Here is a 20,913-nt window from a genome sequence, read left to right on the forward strand (position 1 = left end):
AAAACATATCTCATTGACAACCTCTCTACATTTGTAGTAAGTTAAGTGCTAAAAGTAAAGTTTTTGAAACATCAAAGAAAAGTTTTACAATTAAGTTTGTTTGGAAACTACCTATGACAAATCTAACCACTTACTACTTTCAAGTTTGTTTTGATAGGAAACGATTAGTCTGTTATTTAAGTTGCTCTATTTTAAGCTATGAAACTATTTCTAACTTTTAAAAACTAAGTTATTTAGATGTATTTCTAATATAAACAATGATATAATATGTTCAGTAAAATTACTTACTTCCATGTATATTTATGCTAGTTTTGGTGTAATAAGTCTTAAAAGCCTCCATACCAGAAGAAACTAACATACTTTTTTTGATTTCAGCTTAAAAATTTAATACTTCAAAGTGATTCTTTACAAAAAAATTTTTTGGTTCTAGTTATAATTAATTTTTATAGAAAAAGATGCATTTCATTTTAAATACCTGTTAAAATAACTTTACTTTATTTGAATTTAGTGATAAGCTATAAGTATTACATTTATAATTTAATTACATTTAAACCAGCTATAAAATGTTTTAAAACCATTTTACTTACTACAAAATTTGTTTTTATTAACATTTGAAATCGTTTTTAGTATATTTTTTATTTAATTTTTAGTTATTCCGCTAACTCGAATGATGTTTTTATAAGTAAGTTAGCGTAAACATTGTAATTTGGTTTCAAAATACATTAATAATTTTATTTATAACAAGATATTCAAAATAAATTTAAACAAATAAAAGTTTTAAAATGTTGTAAGTTCTCAGGTAGTATAAAGTTATTCACTGTTTTTTTCCAAAAGTCTAAAATACAAGTGTTTAATTTTCCGTGACAAATGAGCAAATTTATTTCAGTTAATTGTAGTTGTGTTTCAAATTCGACTTGAAAGTTCAACTTTTTGTTTGTTGTGTCACTATGGCTAGTAAAAGTATCGTATATGCTCACGTGTTTTGTAAAACTTAAGGTAGTATTTAAACTAAAAATAAAATAGTTTTAGAATAAAGTTTTAAATGTTCAAGTCTTTATTGCCTATTACTACAGTGTAGATATATTCTATTGTGATTCGAGTAAAGGTTTAGTTTGATTACAAGTCGAAACATCTGTACTTTTTAAAATTTAAATAGAAAAGGCTTAGTTTAAAAAAAATTGTATCTGTTTGGTCTTAAAATTTTTTCAAAGCTACAGCATAAAATAAGTTTTAATTGAACGATTTTAGTAACTTACCGAACTTCAGAATACAATAGAAACTTTAAAACTATACTCTAACAGTTTTCATTAAAATAATTGCTTTTTTTTTAAGCGTTTTTATAAAACTAAAACACGTTATAAAAATTAAATATAATTTAGTTTACAGTTTACAAAAAACTCAGTTTAAAAAATTTCTAGAGGTTTTAACGTGAATAAATGTGAAATACTTTGTATCCTAATTTACAGTTTCGATGATAAACGATTTATTATGAAGCATAAAATTTTTTCAACTTAACTATCTTTTCTAAATTAACTAAGAAAATAAAATATTTAAACATGTTTGACAGTGATAAACCAGATAAAAAATTATAATGAATAAAAATTATTACTACTATTAATAACATATTTAGAACTGTTTTACGATCTATATTAAGCTTCAACTGATTAAACATAAATAAGTTTACAAAAATGATATAATCATTATACTCTATACAACTTGTAAAAACTCGGACTGTATTCAAACAATCTGCTTAAATACTTACTTTATAATTTTTAGTTTCAACTAGTTGTAAAAACAAACTCGGACATTTTATACAAAACAATGAGATGTACAAACGGCACTTGTGACATTTAAAAAAATATAATTAGTTATAAAATACATAGGTTTAAATATTTAAAAACGTTTTCAACTGCAATTACTACAGTGTTAAAATCAGATATCATAAGTGTTCAGATAATGAATTTGAATGATTTGGCGAGGTTTATTCTATTTAAATACAAGAAAAACATTGACAATTTCAATTGTTACGTCACTGTACTCTTTACAAGTCAAGTATCAACGCACCCCTTTGTTTGAAATCTACTTACGGATAGAAAAATACAATTGATTTAATTTCAAGCATTTATAGTACTAAATATAAAATGTATTCTAATACTTTTTAACATATTTTTATGAGCTATTACAAAGCTGATGAAAACGACCAACTTGTACTTTGTCTTTTTTTTTCTTCTTTTTTAATTACCAGCTCAGTAACTTTAATTTTGCGTACTGTAACAATCACATCACATAACCATGTTCTACAGACTAGTTTTATAAGAACTATTTGAAAAACAAGTTTATACAAAATTCACTTTTTTCATTTTTTTACTCTTTTAAGTACATGTAGTTTTCGGACTTAATAAAACTTTCAAACCAACTTCCTAAAACCTTATTTACAAACATGTTACTTACAGCTTTTATTATAAGTAAACTAACAGTCAATTAGAACACCTATTTCAATAACCGAACGTAAATATTAATTTTAGAATTTATTTTTAAGTTTGTTTTACAATAGCTTTTTCCTATTTTATTTTACTTAAAAAGGCCGTAATTTTATTGCTACTTAATAAATAAATATTTGGTTTGAACACTTTTACTTAAGTTTGTATAACTAAAAAGCGGTCTTGTTGTGTGTAAAACAGGTTTAACAACTATATTTATAAGCAAAACTTAATTAGGTAATATGAAGACAAACACATTGTTTTGAACAACTCTTTCATTCTTTAATCTTTCTTTAATCTGAAGCGAACAGATAAATAATATTTAAAATATTGTTTAAAGTGTTAACGATTTGTTTGAAACTAGTTTATTTAACTAAACTAACTTAAAATCAGTTAATTTCAACTTTTTGATGTAATTTGAATACTAAAAATAGTTTACTGTACATGTAAATATGAATGGTTTTTTTTAAATTTTACTGTTTTATTAATTGGAACTAACTTACTGTTATCAAAATAAACGTGAATTGTCAGAATTATAGTGAGAAATAACTTATTTTTTCATACCAAAAACCTTTTTACCGACAACCTATAGAAAAAAAGTTGTCACTAAATTTTATGGTAAATATTTTATAATGTTTTTTTGTTTAAAATATTGTAAACGATTATCAAAATAAAAAAATATTTTAAAAGTAGTTGTTTGTAGTTTTTTCGTTTGTAGCTTTTAAAACGTATGGTGTTCTATTAATATTCCGTGAATTTTTTTAATATATATTGAAAAAATACAACATTATGTTACTGTTAAACTGTTTTTAGTTAGGAATACAGAAATATTTTTTGTAACTAAACTTAATGTCAAGAGTTATTAAAACACTATGGTAATATTTCATCGTAAGTGTAATTTTGTTATCAGTTTAGTTTTAGCTTTGACTTAATAACAATATGTTTTTTAAATGCTAAATTTTGTTTACAAGATCCTGACATTATTTTTTGTCGGTTAAACTTTTTATTTATGCCGAACTAAGTTTTTAACAATATGCTTTAAAACTTTCACTATTTACAAACAAATAAAATATAGAAGAATACAATTTTTGTATTATGATTTTAATTCGAACTTAATGCAAATACAATTTATTGCAGTAAAATATATGATTTTATTTTGCGTTAGAATATTTTTCAATTCAGCCAACCATGCAGCTATTTCATTACACAAAAGTATTCAAACAGGTTTGATTACCAGTGTTGAAAAATTCGTAGTTTTTTAATTATGATATATTTTACACTAATAAAACTTCGCAGTTCTTTTTTTATTGAACTGAAAAAAAAATTGTATTTTAATGACTTTTAGCGTGCTCGCTTCGATAGGATCGTTATTGTGAACGATTAGATTTGAATTTTTGATTTTTTGATATATTTTATGTTAAATAGTCGACTGAGCTCAAACAAAAAAAAATTGTAATTAGTTTATGCGTTACGACAAATCAATTTTAGTGGTTTAAATACACTATATACTAACGTTATCATATTATAAAAAATAAAAATATAAACATTTCTAATTTATTCACTATAATTTTACTAACAACCTACAAAAGATAAAACATGTGATTTCATTTAAACAAATTAAAACTATATTGAAAACCAAGAAACGTTTTTAGTATGAAAAGATTTAAATTTAACTTACGTAAAAATAAAACATCATTTTAATTTTTAACAAGTTTTATTTAAGCACTTTATAACTACTAATGATGATTTAAAAGATAAAAAAAGAAAACCTACAAAAACTAAAAAAATGTTTAAAAAAACGTGGTTTTGCTATTTTACTTAAAAACGTTTTATTGCATAAAAATAAATAACAAATAATCCTTAATTTTTTTAAATAACTTTATACTTATTTTAAACATATAAGAAATCAAAAAAAACCACTTTATTAGTTAAAGTTTTTCTAATTCAAACAGGCTATACCTAAGAGTTTTATAATTGACTTATTGTTAAAAACTTATTATTGACAGTTTTTAAATGTAAATCTAACATAACCTAAATCAATTAGCAAGCAAATTATATAATGTAAGCAGCAAAAATAACACAGTAAAAATAAAACTTGACTTTATCATACTTGAGTTGTTCTTTGATCTTGCAGTTGGTTGTATAAATAGCTTGTCAAATTCTTTGCCAACTGTTTAATTGATAGATATTTTTTTATTTTTAACTTCGTTACAGTTATGTCTTATAAATAGCATTACACGGAATAGCGAAAATGTAACAGGCATATTTGACATAATTTTTTCAAGCTGATCTTTAAAAAATTTCAAAAATTTTAAAAATTTTCATATGCAATATTGTAAAAATTTTGATATAAAAGTTCTGAGGTATTTCAAAATAAAAAGTGTGTAACATACGTAAAAATATTTTATTTAACATTTTCAAAATCTAACCTTACCTATTGTAACTAAGCTTTTATACTTTTGATTTTGCACATTAAAAGCTTTTTTCAAAATGTTAATTATGAATTATTTTGACTTTATTTTAAAACAAGGTAATAAATTTATACATACACTTTATTAAATTACATAAAAATTCAATAACTACAGTCACCTCTCGCGAATCTACGTACATCGTGTTTACAAAAAGTGCGTAGCTAAACGAGAGAACGTAACTAAACGAAAATTTTCATATATACTTACTATGTTCATGGTTCTAATTTTATGCATTTGATTTAGTACAGTTTGAGAACTTTTCCTTTTAGTTTTCATTCAAGTCAGAGATATTTGTGAAAAGTTTTTTTTTTAATTGTTTATGTGTACACAAGTTGTTTTTAATACTTTGTTGCTTACCTACCTAAGTTTAAGCTTGTTATTGCATTTACAACCTTCCTTTAATACTATGCAAGACAAGTTTAAACTTATTTGGGAAAACAAAAAAATAGCAAAAAGTATGGATTAATTGAGTTTAAATGAAACATACATAAGTATTGTGAGATTTAATCATTGTACTTTTTTCGTTTTAAGGTACACAGAGAGGTTTAAACACTTAAAATATAAAAGGCGAAACCATAGAGTTCAACAGGTTCCTTGTGGAATAAACAAACTAAAAATGCAAAAACCTCAATTTTATTAAAAATTCATCGAACTTCTATATTGTCAAAAAACCTGTTTCAAGTTTTACTTAAGTGTTCTTTTAGTTGTTATGGTTAGAAAATTGTTTTGTGTAGTTTTTATAATTCTTAAATGCATAACCAAACGAGAGTGCTAAATGAGTACGTATATTGGCGAGAGATGACTGTAATCTTACAAGCTATATACTATATAAAATATTGCGGTTTAATTTAATTAAGACTTTTTCTATAGACTTAAAACAATTAAGTAACTTAGACCTAATCAAGTCTTAAAAAAGTATTATGTTGTACTTGTAGACGGGTTAAATTTACACGAAGACAGTTTTGCACAAAAAAATTAAACTCCTATGAGTTACAATTTTACGCAAAAACTTGAAAAAATTTTTACTAAAGGTTAGGCTTAGGGTAAACAGTGATAGTAAATCAAAAAATAAAAAATAATAATAAATAAGCAAAAAAAATTAGAATATAAAAAAATTTAATCCATGCAAAAGTTTTTTCGTGCACTTTTGACCCGTTTTACTTACCTTTATAAACCCCGGCGTGATTTAAATCGACATTGGTATCGGTAGTTCTAATTATTGTGACGTCTTTATGATTATGAACTTTCGTGGGTTCTGGCAAGAACTTATCGCTAGGAATTATAATTTTTTTCTGATGACTGTGATGTCTTTTCGGACGAGCTCTGATTTTCATTCGCATTTTGTTGTTGCAATTTGGTTGAGAAGTTTTAGCTTCAGTTTCATTAGAGTATGCTGTAAATCGTAATTTTTTATATTACTTTACTTTCGATAGCATCATAGTATGAAAGTTAATTAAAGAATAGTTTTCTTTTTCCATACATAGAAATATCATGGTTTATGTTAAATAAACATGTGTGTATGTTTATCTAATTAAAAAAACATATTTCAAATTATAAACAACTATTTGAACGTACTATTTTTTAATTTTATAATTATTTCATAATCAAAATATACAGTATTAAAAAAAATGCTGTATATTTTCACCTTACAAATTGGGCAAGTAAAAAAATATACTTTTTTTATATAGATTTATATATAATCTAAAATATACAAATAAACTTTGTTTTTATTGGGAAAAATCCTAAGTTTTAAAGTATAATGAAATAGTAAACTTTCTAGTATTATTTGACTAGATCGGATTTTTCTAATTGAAACCGGTCAGTGAATAAAATATTTTAATTCCACACTTATTTTATACTTAAATAAGCCTTCACTTAAAGTAAATTTAGCTGTATTTTTAGTTCAAACAATTTACTTCATTTCTATAGTCTTAGAAAACAATGTAATAACAGTAAAGACATCTTAGCACAAGAAATAAAAGTTTATTAAATAAAAATATGTAACAAACCGTACTGCTATAATCTATTCTAAACTTACCCATCAAGTAAGTGTACTTTTGAGAAGTAGTGATAATACTACTTTGCTCAGGAACAAAGTTTTGGAAACTTAATGTTATTTTATTGCTCTTTGTAAGTGGGTTGCAATCAAGTAGTATATCAGAATCTAAATAGTTATTCAATCTTGTTTATAATGTATGATGTTAACACATATTATTATGATTGTACTAAAATTTGCAGAAAGTTATTACAGTTTCATTTATATCTAAAATAATTGTTTAAAAAAATTAAAAAGCAAAGTAAACAAAATTAAAATTATTTTTAATTAATGATACTAGAATGAACAATCTTAAAATACTTATGTGACAACTTAATATTTATAATCTTTTATACGCTTTATAAACTTTTACCTTCATCGATTTTGCCACAAGAATCAAAAACCTCCTTAGTTACATTGTAAAAAACAAACGAAGAAATACCACTATCGTCTTCGAATTGTGGACATATTATATCCACACTATCACCAATTCTTACATTTTCGCGAAGTATTTCTCCCAGTGAAAGACTGTATATAAAAAAACTGTTATTGTTATATAAAAAATCAACTATATAATAGTGATATTTCAGTATGCTTCATTAACGTGTGTAACAAGTTATTTATACTTAATAGAAATAATATTTTGCTTCTGTTACGTAAACAACGTATCACGAATCCACCAAATATTTTAAGCTGCTTGTCTGTGAACTTTATCAGCATTTATTTTATATTGGCTATGTATTACATACTGCAAAGGTATACACAGTAATTAAAACTCATCGGAATTTAAAAACAACAACTCTAACTGTAGTTATTTTAGACAAGTACACTTATAAAGCGTAGGACAAAATAGCGAAAATTAGTAAACATAATTTCAAAACTGTTTTAACTATCCACTTTGCCTTATACTTGTAGTGAAATAAACTGATGTTTATAACTATGTATGTTACGAACAAACAAATATTTTTTAAACTATAAAAAGAAAATTTAAGTAGAACATTTTAGTTTGCTTTAAAAAACGTAAAGCAAACATTAAGATTTAAAAAAAACTTAAACATTTTAGAACAAGTACAAAAGTTAAAAGATACTAAAATTCGATTGAAAGTTAATTTTTTAAGCTAAATATTGTGAAACTAATCATAAGCAATCGGATTTAAATCACAATAGTAGTTGTACTACAACATAGTTTAAGGTTGTTAAAAAGAAATGTTTACTGGTAATTTGAAAAGTACTTAACGACTGTTTAAACTTTCTGCTATGATTTTATTCTACGTGTTTTCATTTTACTTACAAAAAAAAAAACATATTATGAAATCATTATAATAATATTACTTTAACAAAATACAATTCAATAAATTAAACAAGGAATCAAAATACTAACCCTTCAGTGTTTTCTTGGTCCCAAATTATACTACGAACGACTTTATTAGACTTTACCAAGGTAAGTAAAATGGATTGAAAGAAAAAAAGTAAATTAATACAATTCATGCCTTTTGTTTAAACTACTCTCTGAATAACCTGTATAATTTTAACTGAATATAAATGATAAAAAAAAATGCAGAAAATTATTAAATTTAAACTTTTAAAATGACTTAACTTCCCTTATTTATTTATACTTAAGTTCGTTCGTTTCAAAATTAGTATAACTTATTTATACAGTAATCTTCCTTTATTCTACCAACATTTGTTTCTGTGTGTGAACGAATCAACACACTTCAACTGGGTTGTTAATGGGAAACGTTAATCATCTTTCCCATTAACAACCCAGTTGAAGTGTGTTGATTCGTTAACACACAGAAAAAATCTTGGTAGAATAAAGGAAGATTACTGTATAATTTTGTTTATTTATATTCCAGTGAAGTTACTTCACTAGGATCTTTTGTTAGCAAACAATTAAACCTATATTTTGAACAGTTATAACTTATTTATTAACTCCTAGTTTTTAATAAACGTACCTTTTATAATTCTAACATGAAAAAACTTATTTTTTAGAAAACATAGCTTAATTTAAGACTGAACTTGAGATTTTAAATAAAGTTTTTTTTACGTTAAAACAAGCTTGTCATCTAGAATAACTAAATAAAAAAAAAGTCAAAGTTTGAATATTAGTACTTCTATAAATGAGTTTGTGGCTAAATAATCAACAGTTCAATAATAACAGAACACATATGTTGTTTTTATTAAGATCATTTAGTTGGCCACTTTAAAACATAGAACAGTATTACAAAGTATGTAACAGGGGCGTCGAGTATGTAACAGGTATGGTGGAGTATTCTAGCAGATGCTCCACCAGAATAAAGTGAAAAAAAGTAAATAAAAGTATTAATGCTTTATTTTTCAAATAGATTTTCAACAGACATAAAGTTCAGTTAATCAAAACTAGACAGTGCTAAAAAATATTGTTTTTTTATTGAAATCATTGTAGTGGCCACTTTGAAATATATTTTAAGGATATGTCATTGTACTACATACTTTGTAGTTGAAATAAAGTTAAAAGTTTTTGTTAGAGATAGACACAGTATGAAAACCTTGTTAATATTATAAACACGAAAAACATCATACAAAGTTTGTTAAACAAACACTTATGAAATGTAATGTCAGCATTAAATAAATTATTCTAAAAGTTTTAACTCAGTTTAAGATTGGATAATACGAAAACTGTTTAAATTAGTTACCCTTAGTTAATGTTTTTTATGAGTTCTAGCAAACTTATTAACTAATTATGTAAATAACGTTTTCAAGCAAAAATAAAAGAACATTAATCAAAGTATGACAACTTGAAACTGACGAAAAGTAAACAATCTCCAATGACTTTAAGAATACTTTTATATACTTTAAAGATCTATAGTTTTGTAATAACTAATTAATATAGAAGCTATTTATAGGTAATGTTGACATGATACTTTACAAATTATTTTTGCAACATCAAAATCATAACACATACTTTTCTTTTTAAAAAAAATAAAAAACTTTGAATTTAAAGTAGCTTTTATTTTTTTGTTGCTAATATTGTTATAAGTGTTTATATCTTGTTACAATAAAAAGTAAATCTTAAATATAGTTTTATAGTTAAATAAAAATTGAGATACAATTATAAAACATTGAAAATACAAATAGTAAAATTTAACTTTAAGCGTTTTAAATACCTTCTAAAATCAAAAAACCTAATGATACTGAAAATTGAATAGAGTTGATCATTTTTCAACAACATTAGCTTGTTAAATCTAACATATATTTATAAATATCCAGTGTTTATAAAATTCTAAAGTCTATTTAGCATAAAAATTTAGCAGAATTAAGGTTTATCTTCAAGTAAAAAAAAAATCTGTTTTTTTTAAGAATTTAAAAAGTAATTATAGATTATAAATTAAATGTCAAAACACGACGGATATACTAAAAAACTTGCTATTTCAAAAGAAACACTACCAACGTAGCTCAAAACAAAACTAAAACAAATAAACTAATTCATATTACTCTGTAAAAAGTTGTTAGTATTTTTGGTATATAAACCAACATTTAAATTTAACAACATTTTGGTATCAAGGTTTAAATTACATCAAAATCTTAATACATCTAAACATTTTTATTCAAGCTTCAATATTGCATTACAAAATTAATCTCAAGTAAAACACAGCTTTTGTTTTAAAGCTTTCTAATTTACATACAGCATAGTGCAGAAGAGTAGACACACATCAAGAGTAATACAAGAGAGAACACTTCTTTTTATTACGAATTTTCCACTTGAACTTTTTTATACTGATGACGTATGATAAGTAAAATTTTTGTGTTTAAATAGATTAATTAGATGTGTTGCTTTTGTAATAAAAAAAGGTGAATTTATTAAGCCTTATCTTTACAATAGTAAATTTTTCTATTTGGTTACATATTAGCATCAATATACTTAAACGAAAACAAAAGACTTAAAATAAAATTTTTTAAATTTTCGTTGTTGGTACATCTACCCTGAAACCGTTGCAAGTAGTATTTTTTTAAGCAGATCAATACAGTAATTGATGAAAACAAAAAATTAACTGTTACTTATTTTTAACGTTCATCGTTTTTAAAAATCACACAACTTGATGTTCTGATGTTATTTATGCACGTTAGGTTAAAAAAGCTTAAGTGTGCTAGTTTTTCAATTTGTAGGAGTATATAGTAAGCTTCGTATAAAATCACATTTACAACTAAAAATCTGGGTTTTCTCATAAGACTTGAAATATTGATGTTATATTTTGAAGGGATTGATGCACATTTTATCGTGGTTTTTGGTTTTTACTAATATGATGCTTAAAGTTCAACTTTAAATAAGTACTCAAAAGTAAGTAATAAATTTTACTTAAGTTTAATTAAAATTTGTTTTATGATACTTTTTAGACAAATTTGTTTCAGAAAAAAAGCTAATCTTTTAAATACTCTGCAAACTACCTTTTAAAAATGATTTATATGAACTATTGAAAAAACAGTATATATCTACAAAATATAAATGTTATGAAATATGAACAACAAACTTTTTGAAGATAGACCATAAGTTAAAAGTATATAAAGTAAAAACTAAGCTAAAAAAATTAATTGTTGTTATATACATCATATTAATCAAAATTTTGTATAATAAAATATAGATTTAGTAAAATTCTAATTAAAAAATTTAAGTTCTTTATTAAGGTTACATTCCATTATGATTAATAAATAAATATGTATAAATATATAAGATATTAATATAATTATAATTATATACATATACGTTTATAATAAAACAATAAACAAACAAATATTTATCTAAAATGTTGGTTTTTATGTTTTTACTATTTCAAAAAATTCAATAATCAGAATAACAAAACATTACTTAAGTTTTATTTTAGAACATTCTTATTCATTATTTATGACAGATTTTAGTTAAATTAATTTCACATAACTCGTCACTAAAAACTATTTAGTACTAGTTAAAAAAGTTTAATGAAAAACCAGTTTGATTTTAGTTAATTTATAAAAGTTTAAGATTTTCTATCATTAACAATTATTTTTTAATTTTGACACTTTTGACCGATAGCTTCACTGTCAGTCAATATCAATGTCAAAATATCAATATAAAGTTAAAGTCCAGTATCTCAACTTTTTGTTGAGATAAATCAATAAACTGTCAAACACGATCATTTTGAATGTGGCTCATACTTTAAGCACTTAAATATATACTTTTTTAACTTTACTAAGAAATAGAACAGAAATTACTATGACAAACAGAATAAAACTGTTAAAAAATAGTTTTTTTTTAACTAGTTAAAAGTTAAAAACTGTGTGTTTATGCAGTTTTACTTCTCTTAGTAAAATAGTTGTTTTTTAAGTAAAGAAAAATCGATTTCAATATAAACCAACTTGTATCAAAACTATACTACATATTAATATCATAAAGGCCGAATTATCTCAACTTTTTGGTGAGTTAAATCAATAATCTGTCAAAAATAAGTTTCATTAGCATATGTTGCTATTATCTATAGCACTTATAAAAATTTTATTAGTTTTATTCAATTTTCTTTTTGAAGTAACGAATAAAGCAAAATAGATTTTTGATGCACTTGTAAAGTTATTTTAGTTAATAAAAAAGCACAAAACCAGCTAAAATTCTAAAAAAAGTATATAATTGAACTAGTAAAAATTCTAAAAATATAAATTCTTTGATTTAAAAAAAATATGAAAGTATTCTTTTAGTTTTAAGTTTATCTTTTTTTCAGTAAGCTATTAACACCTTTGCGAAATTTTTGTTATAAAATAATTTGTAGAATTTTTTATATAACTTAACTGCATAAGTAAAATTTTATGTTAATATAAATATAAGTGTGAAAAACAAACATTAAATTTATACAAGTTGTGCATGAGTATTACAAAATAAGCACTATCGAAATAAAATGAGCAAATAAAAAGTCATGGCTTTTAAATATAATATAAACAAAAAAATTACAGTTATTAGTAAACTTTATTCGTTGCTTTTTTTTTCTTGTTAAACTACTAGATTAAGTATTAATTTAAAGGTTTATAGAAAATTTATTGATTAAAATGAAGACATTTGATAAAAACTATTAATAAAAATAAAGAAATAAGTACTATTTTTTACCTTAATTTACACAAGTTTTTGATTTGATCAAAATTGAATAAACATTCAAACTGTCACAAAAGTGATTAATCTAATCAATACAGAATCAAATACCTGTCAGTTTTTGTTTTAATTCACAAAAAAAAGTGTGATCTGTCTCATTTTGACAGTTTTTAAGATACACATGGTTTTAGTGAAACTAAAACTTAAATCCAATTAGGTTCTTAGATTAGCCGTGATACGTATCAAACGCAGTATTTAATATAAAAATTTAGACTTATACCAGAAAAATTGATCAATTTTTTGAGTAAACATAATCGTTTAACCTATCATAAAAACAAAATACCCCGTTTTTAAACCTTTAGATTGTATAGAATAGTTTTTCTAGCAAGTTATCAAATAAAACTAATCTTAAATTTTGTTTTTCTAGACTTGTTATTTATAATGTATCCAAATAGCAGCTGCAAAAATCTCTGTAGTTTCAACAAAAACACTTGTAGTAACTTACGTCAGGAGACATAATGAAAGTTTGTTATTGACGTTTTTCAATGCAATTTCTTAACAACTACGTAAATTCTAAGAGTTATTGACATATCTTTAACCTAAGTGCTGTCTCTATGTGCGCGTGACAATTTGACTAAAAATTAAATAAGTTTTTAAGTAATCGCTATGTAATTTTGTTTTAATAATTGTCATAAAAGGTTTGTTATGAAAACCTAAAAAAAAACATAGTTAATCTCGATGTCAATATGAGTATGTGCACGTGACAATTTGAATCAAAGTAAATAAGTCTTTTAGCTACGAAATTATGTTTTAATATTTGTCCAAAAGGTTAGCTATGAAAACCAATGTTAAAAAAAGTCAATTGATTCGCTTTATTATTATCTTCATGTCAATATAAGCATGACTGTGTGTTACATTTTTTTAACCAAAACTTATTCTTTTAACTTAAAATAATAGAGTTGACACAAAGTCGTTAAGTAGACTTAAACCATCATTTAACTTACCTACAAATCCTATACAAAAATCAAAAGACTTAAACATAATAATGAGTAAAACTTAAAACATGAATTTTAATTATAACATTTTTTTTTTGTGTAAAATAAACATATTTATTAAAATAAAATATATATTTAATTTAAAGCTTCTTAAAATATCAAATAATTAGAATAAGTACCTCTAATGTCTTTAAAACTTAATTTATTTCTTAATTCAATTGTAAAGTTGTATATTACATTTAAAAGTTATTTATCGTGATAATTAGTTTCTCAATAATATAAGTTTAATGAATTTGTACCTGAACTATTTGAAAGCATTAAATTCTTTTGTAATGAATAATCTTTAAATGGTTAACGTCTCAAAACTGTTTATTAAATTTTTGAAATTCCGTATATCACTTTTAATTTTTATCATAAATAATGTTTTACTGTCATAAAAGGTGAAAGTTTTTGTCGTACTTTTAGAAAATAAATTAAAGCTGTTCAGAAAAACTATTGTTTCAGCAAAACCTTTAAACTTATAAATAAATATAGATGTATTTTTGCAAACATACAAAAACACAAAACTATTGTTTTCCCTGAAAACTTTTCTTCGGAGATGTGGCAAACTTGTTTTTAAATTTTAAAAAATAATTTTTTTCATTATGTTATATAGATTTAAGATTGCGAGACAAGTAGGTAAAATACTTACGTAGCAAAACAAATACTTAGTAACTTTCCAAGTTGTGAATTATTTTGTACTTTATCTTGAGTCGATTTAAAGTAATGTCTTTTACACTCAAATACAAAACAGATTGGATTTGGTTTGATTGCTTTAATTAAGTAAAATTAATTTATCTTATAAATTATCTAGTTTTTATTTTAATTATACTTATTTGTCCAAAATTTCTTTAACCATTACTCTAATTATTGACCTTAACTTAAGTATTTCTATAAAATTAAATTATGAAACATGAATCTATAAAATTTCTATGTACCGTTCGAGATTTTAAGTTAACAAGTTTTAAATTAAAAAGACGCTTTTATTCAAGTATCCAGCATTTTACTGTGACTTTATACACTCATTTGTCATCATAGCGCGTTAATTTTTTTCTGTTTCAACACACTAAAGTACATTTGAGAAGACATAGGATTAACATTAATCCCCTAGGGTTTTTATATCAAGCTTTTAGTCATGGTAAAAAGATAACAAAGAATATTTTCAGTCTCTAAAAGACTGTATTTAAATTTCACACTTAAGTCTAATTGAAGTTACGTCACTTTTAAAGCGACAAAATTGTTCAAATTTTGGTGAAAACAAATTATTTCGTAAGAAAATAATATTGCGCCTAAAACTCTTTTCTTTGTGACAAAATCAAACTTTACGAAAAATTAATTAAAAGAGTTAAGGTTAAAATTGAATAATGTTGTCCAAAAATCAAAACAGTATGTTTTACAAACTATAATGTTAAGCAAAGTAAATAAATCAAGTTACAGTAACCTCTCGCTTATTTACGCACATTGTGTCCACTGAAAAAGTGCGTAAAGATATGAGAGATCGTAAAGAAACGATAGGTACCAAATATACTCACTATAATGGCTGTTTTTTAATATTGCTACTAGTTAAAAGTAGACTGGGCATTTTCCCACTTATAACTATTTGTTTACTTCGTTTATAAATATGAAAACAACAGATAAAACTATACATATATTAAAAAGAAAGGATTTGAATTTCTATAAAATAATAATAATACGAGTAGAAATAATCTTTATCTTTATTATATGTGACATTTATATTCTATTCTACTTAGCAAATTCAATTTATAATTAAGCATTTCTTTACAATTATAAAATAGTGTTTATTAATATATAGGGCAAGACTGCTATATTATTTCTTTGTGTTTTAAACTCTAGTTATTTCATTATACTTTCATTATTAAACACTGTCATGTTTATTTCAGAATTTTGATATAATCTCTTATTGTTAACAAAATTTCTTATATACTGAGCTACAACTAAATGTTTATCAATTAGTCAAGAAACATAAATTTACAAAGTCTAAAGATATAGAGAGGTGTGTTAGCATTTAAAAACTCATTTAAATTTAAAAATATACATTAAACGTATTTGTGCAATATTAAAAAAAAATAAAAATTTTATTTTCTGAATTTTATAGAATTCTGAAATGCGTAACTAAACGAGAGTGCGTAACGTCACGAGTGCGTAAAGATCCGAGAGGTTACTGTATAGCTTTTCAAGTGTGTAGTAAGTCTGTTTTTAATATATATTTCTCACTTTACACATATATTTAGAGACTTTACCTCATTGCAAAGATAAAACTTAAATAAATTTAAGTTTTTTTTTGTTTATTTTAAAAATAAAATATCTGTCACGAAATACAGTATTCACAACAACAATTACCTATATATAGACAAGCGTTACTAACCTAATAAAGTCTAGCATTTAAAACTTCGCTTTTACTTTTAAACTTGTTTCTATTTAAAACAGTCTTTGCAAATTTCTATCAAGTGGCAGACACAAAAGCTTTAACAAGCTTTATCTCTAGACTTTAAACACATCAATGAATACCATAAAACCTTTAGGATCATCTTTTTATTAATCAAAATCAAAATACCTGTTAAGAGATTCACAACAAATTATGTTAAGAAATGCATTACGAATTTTATTTTCTTAGTAAAATCGTAACTACATACACACATTTTTAAAATATATTGATTGACACTTACTATGTATGTAAAATTTTTGTATATGTTTTAGTTAAACTTTTGTTAATTATATTTATATTTAGAACTCTTTATTTTGATTTACCATATAATATTTTACCTTTAATAATACTAAAATAAAATAAAAAAAGAACAAAAGTATTTATGTTTTCATTAAAACTCTGTTTTGTTGTGTTATTTAAAACAAAGTTAAATTTAAAACTTTGCTGTACATAATGATAGGAAAGTTGCTTTCAATATTTTTCACAACACAATGAGTTTATTACAAAGTTTCGGTTTTGTTTGTGTACTTATACAGAACAATATCTGTAATCTTGTAAGCTTTTATTTTCCCTACATCCCACTTGAGAACACACTTAAGAAGCAAACAGTTCCATTGTACTCTTGAAAGGTCATTGTATTTTTGTGTAGAAAAACTTGAACAAAGCTGCTACGGATTTCGCGCGAGATGTTTTGAAGCTTCGCGCCAAACTTAAGCAAGTTGTTGATGTTTCATAAAAAACACATATCTTTACACTAAATTTTATTAGTATGGTCCGCAATATGGTAAAGAAAATTACAGACTTACAAAAGTACTATGTAAAACTAAATGAGACAGTAACTGTTTATTGATCTAATTGTAGTTGTACGTACTATATAAATCAATAAAATAATACAACGTTTGAGGAAGATAAAAAAAATCATTCTACTATTTTTACAATACAATGACTTTATTACAAAGTTTCTTTTTTGCTTGTGTACTTATACAGGCTATCTGTCATCTTGTAAGCTTTTATTTTCCTTACATCCCACTTGAGAATGCACTCAAGAAGCGAACAGGCTTATTGTCCTCTTGAAAGGTCATTGTATGTTTTGTGTAGAAAAATCGAAACAATACAGCTACAAATTTCGCGCGAATATATTGATAATTCGCGCCAAAAACGAACTTAAATACCTTTAGTAATACTAGTTTATATAAAAAATAAATACAAAAAATTGTATGTTTTGATTTTTAATTCCGTGTTGTGCGATTAATATACATATCTAAAACTTTGCTGTACATAAGAAAATTGATAAAAAAGCTACTTTAACATTTTATTTTAGAATACAATAAGTTTATTACAAAGTTTGGTTTCTGTCTGCGTATTTGTACAGTCCTATCTGTCATCTTGTAAGCTTTTATTTTCCCTACATCCCACTTGAGAATGCACTTAAGAAGCAAACAGTTTCATTGTACTCTTGAAGGTCATTGTATGTTGTGTGTAGAAAAACTTAAACAAAGCTGCTACGAATTTCGCGCGAAATATTTTTTTATTTACCGCCAAAACTAAAAAAGTTTTCAATATTTTTACCTCTAAATCTATTTTAAAACAACAAGTATTTTAGTTCAATTTTCAGTAGAAGAAATATAATTTAGTATTTAATATTACTAACATAAAACAAATGAGTTTGTTACAAATTTTCGTTTTTGTTTCTGTACGTATACACAACAATATCTGTCATCTTGTAAGCTTTTGTTTTCCCTCATACCTCTTGAAAATGCACTTAAGAAGCGAACAGGCTTATTGTATTCTTGAAAGGTCATTGTATGTTAAAAATCTTAGAACACTGAATTTTCGCGCGAAATGTATTGATGCTCCGCGCCAAAATTGAAAAATAACTGTTTATAGTACTACCTAAGAATCGATCTAAAACCATTAGAGTATTTTAACACAAGCTCACTAGAATTAATATCACATTTTAGTGTTTAATATTACATAGGTTAAAAATTAAGTATATACATGAGTTTCAGTTCAAAGGTTTTTATAAAAGTAAAGATTGTCAATATATAGTTACTCAAGTATAAAGCGTCTATGTTTATATGCTTCAATTTTATATTAGAAGTATGAACTTATAGTAAGTTTTTATACTCACCGTTGCATACATCTGTAATTTACATATTTTATAATTTATAACTTTACATATTTTAAATTGCGTTTACATCATTACCATTGCATCTACATTTATCACTATTTACATATTTTAAATTGCGTTTACATCATTATCATTGCTTTTGCATAAATCATTATTCACTGTTGTTGCCTTATAATTTTTTATCAAAAATGTTCAATTAATATTCCAATAATTTGATAACAAATAAAAATTCTTAAAACAGTTAAAATTTTTTTTAAAAGTAGTATTCAATTTTTTTACGTGTAAGTTTTAATTAAATTAGTGTAAACTTTTGATACGGTTCAATAGTTTTTCTTCAAAGTTTGTGACTCTGTCAAAAGTTTAAACTGTGTCAAATTTGTTTACAAATCTGTGATGTAATATTTATTGTACGAATTTGTTGTAAAGTATCTTTGAAGTTGTTAAATCAAAACATTTTTCCATACACACTTGAATAAGTTTGCTTTCAACTTAAACAAAAGTACTTTCTCCAAAAAATTTTAATTGGGGTCAAATTTTGTTTGTTCCTGAAGAAGATTTGTATATTGTTTGCAAAGCTGTTATGTAAACTATTTTGAGGAATATTTTTAAGTGGTCTCGGATAGTTTAAGTGGTCTCGGATAGTCTTGCTTATATGCTTGGATTGTTTTGATTCAAGAACAAACAAACTTATTTTTTCCAAAAAAAATTAAATGAGGTCAGTCACGGTATCAACTTTGTTTACATATTAATTATTTTAAACTTTTCAGAAAAATTTTTTTTTTTTCTTCCAAGTTTTTAAATCAAAACATTTTTCTATATACGCTCGAAAAAGTTTGCTTCAAACGTAACAAAACTATTTTTTCAACAATTATTAATAATAAAGCTAAATTTTCGTTTTTTTTTGGAAAAATATTTTGTTTGTGTAAAGTATTTATGGTTCTTACAACAAAAAAGAGTTCTAAATGCTTCTTTTTTTTTTATAGAATTTTTAACTTTCATCTAAAATAAATAAAAGTCAACTTAAATGTACACGATAATAGTAAATTCAATTCTGATGCATAAACTGTATAGCTTCATATTTTGTTACTTTAATACAATAAGTTAAGGAACACCACCTTAAGTTATTCCAGTATAAAACATTTAAATTTACATGCTCTAAACTTATATTAACTATGAACTTTAAAATGAACGCTTCTTTCACTTCAATGCTTACAGCTGTAATTCACATATTTTAAATTGCGTTTACATCATTATCATTACTTTTATATTAATCACTTCTTGCATTTCATGTATTTCACAACTTTACAATTTTTTTCTTTCACTGTAGTTCTTATAAGACTTTTAATAGTTAAAACTTAGTTAAAATAAAATAACATTTAAACAATTTTAGTTTTAATATCTAACTAATTATGTTGTTCAATAAAAAAAAACGTTTAATAAGTGTAACTTTTAATTTGATTCGTTGCCTATAATTTGACAATTTCTTTCTTCAAAGTTCATTTTTTGTATCAACTTTTTTTAGAAATGTGTGATGTAACAATTACTTTTCGTTAAAGAAATTATTCCTTTAAAAAATTTCTCTGAGTTTGTTGATTCTAAACGACTCATGTATACGCTTGAATAGATTTGACTACTTTAAACATAAACTAATTATTTTTTGAAGTAGTTAAATTTGAGGTCAACTACAGTTTAAAATTTTGCCTAAGTTTATTAAGTAACATTTTACAAAAAACATAACATTTCATTGAAAATGAGAATTCTTAACTAAATTCTAGAATAATTATGCTTTAAACTTAAACAAAACTATGTATTGGAAAAAACTAGTCAAGGTTAAAGTTATTTCTATTTAGCTTATTTTTATTCGTTTAACTGCAATGGTTTATCACAACCATTTCAGAGATTTTTCTGCTGAACTACAATTAAGAGCTACATAAACTAAGAATTTTTTTTTTGAAAAAACCAAAAGATGTTAATTACTTTTATTACCCCTAAACTAAAAGCTACTTTTCAAAGCTTTGTTTTTTACAGGTAAGTTTTTATATTTTAGTTTGTAATTGTAAAGATTTTACTTGTCAGATAATTAAGCGTAAAACCTGAAACTAAAAAGTTATTGACAAATTAAAAACAATACAAGTTTTATAATTAAAAACTTATCTGTTAAAAGCAAGCACTTTTATTAAAAAAGAAAATTGTATTAATAGTATCTATATTAAAGGAAAAATTAAAAA

The 20,913-nt window shown here is 23.9% G+C and overlaps 1 protein-coding gene across 1 annotated transcript; it reads right to left on the minus strand.

Annotated features, from left to right (window-relative positions):
- Positions 1-4,354: 4,354 nt before the first annotated feature.
- LOC145834962 (uncharacterized) lies at positions 4,355-16,536 on the minus strand. The gene is made up of 6 exons (XM_082942490.1): positions 16,495-16,536; positions 8,368-8,504; positions 7,360-7,514; positions 6,990-7,115; positions 6,117-6,344; positions 4,355-4,650 (listed from the first exon to the last, which is right to left on the minus strand). Exons 2-6 carry the CDS (start codon positions 8,472-8,474, stop codon positions 4,517-4,519), a joined length of 750 nt encoding a protein of 249 aa, XP_082798616.1. The 5' UTR covers positions 8,475-8,504; positions 16,495-16,536; the 3' UTR covers positions 4,355-4,516.
- Positions 16,537-20,913: the final 4,377 nt, after the last annotated feature.

This window comes from Thalia democratica, chromosome 4 (assembly GCF_965202585.1).
Source record: "Thalia democratica chromosome 4, ktThaDemo2.hap1.1, whole genome shotgun sequence".
Classification (NCBI taxonomy): Eukaryota; Metazoa; Chordata; class Thaliacea; order Salpida; family Salpidae; genus Thalia; species Thalia democratica.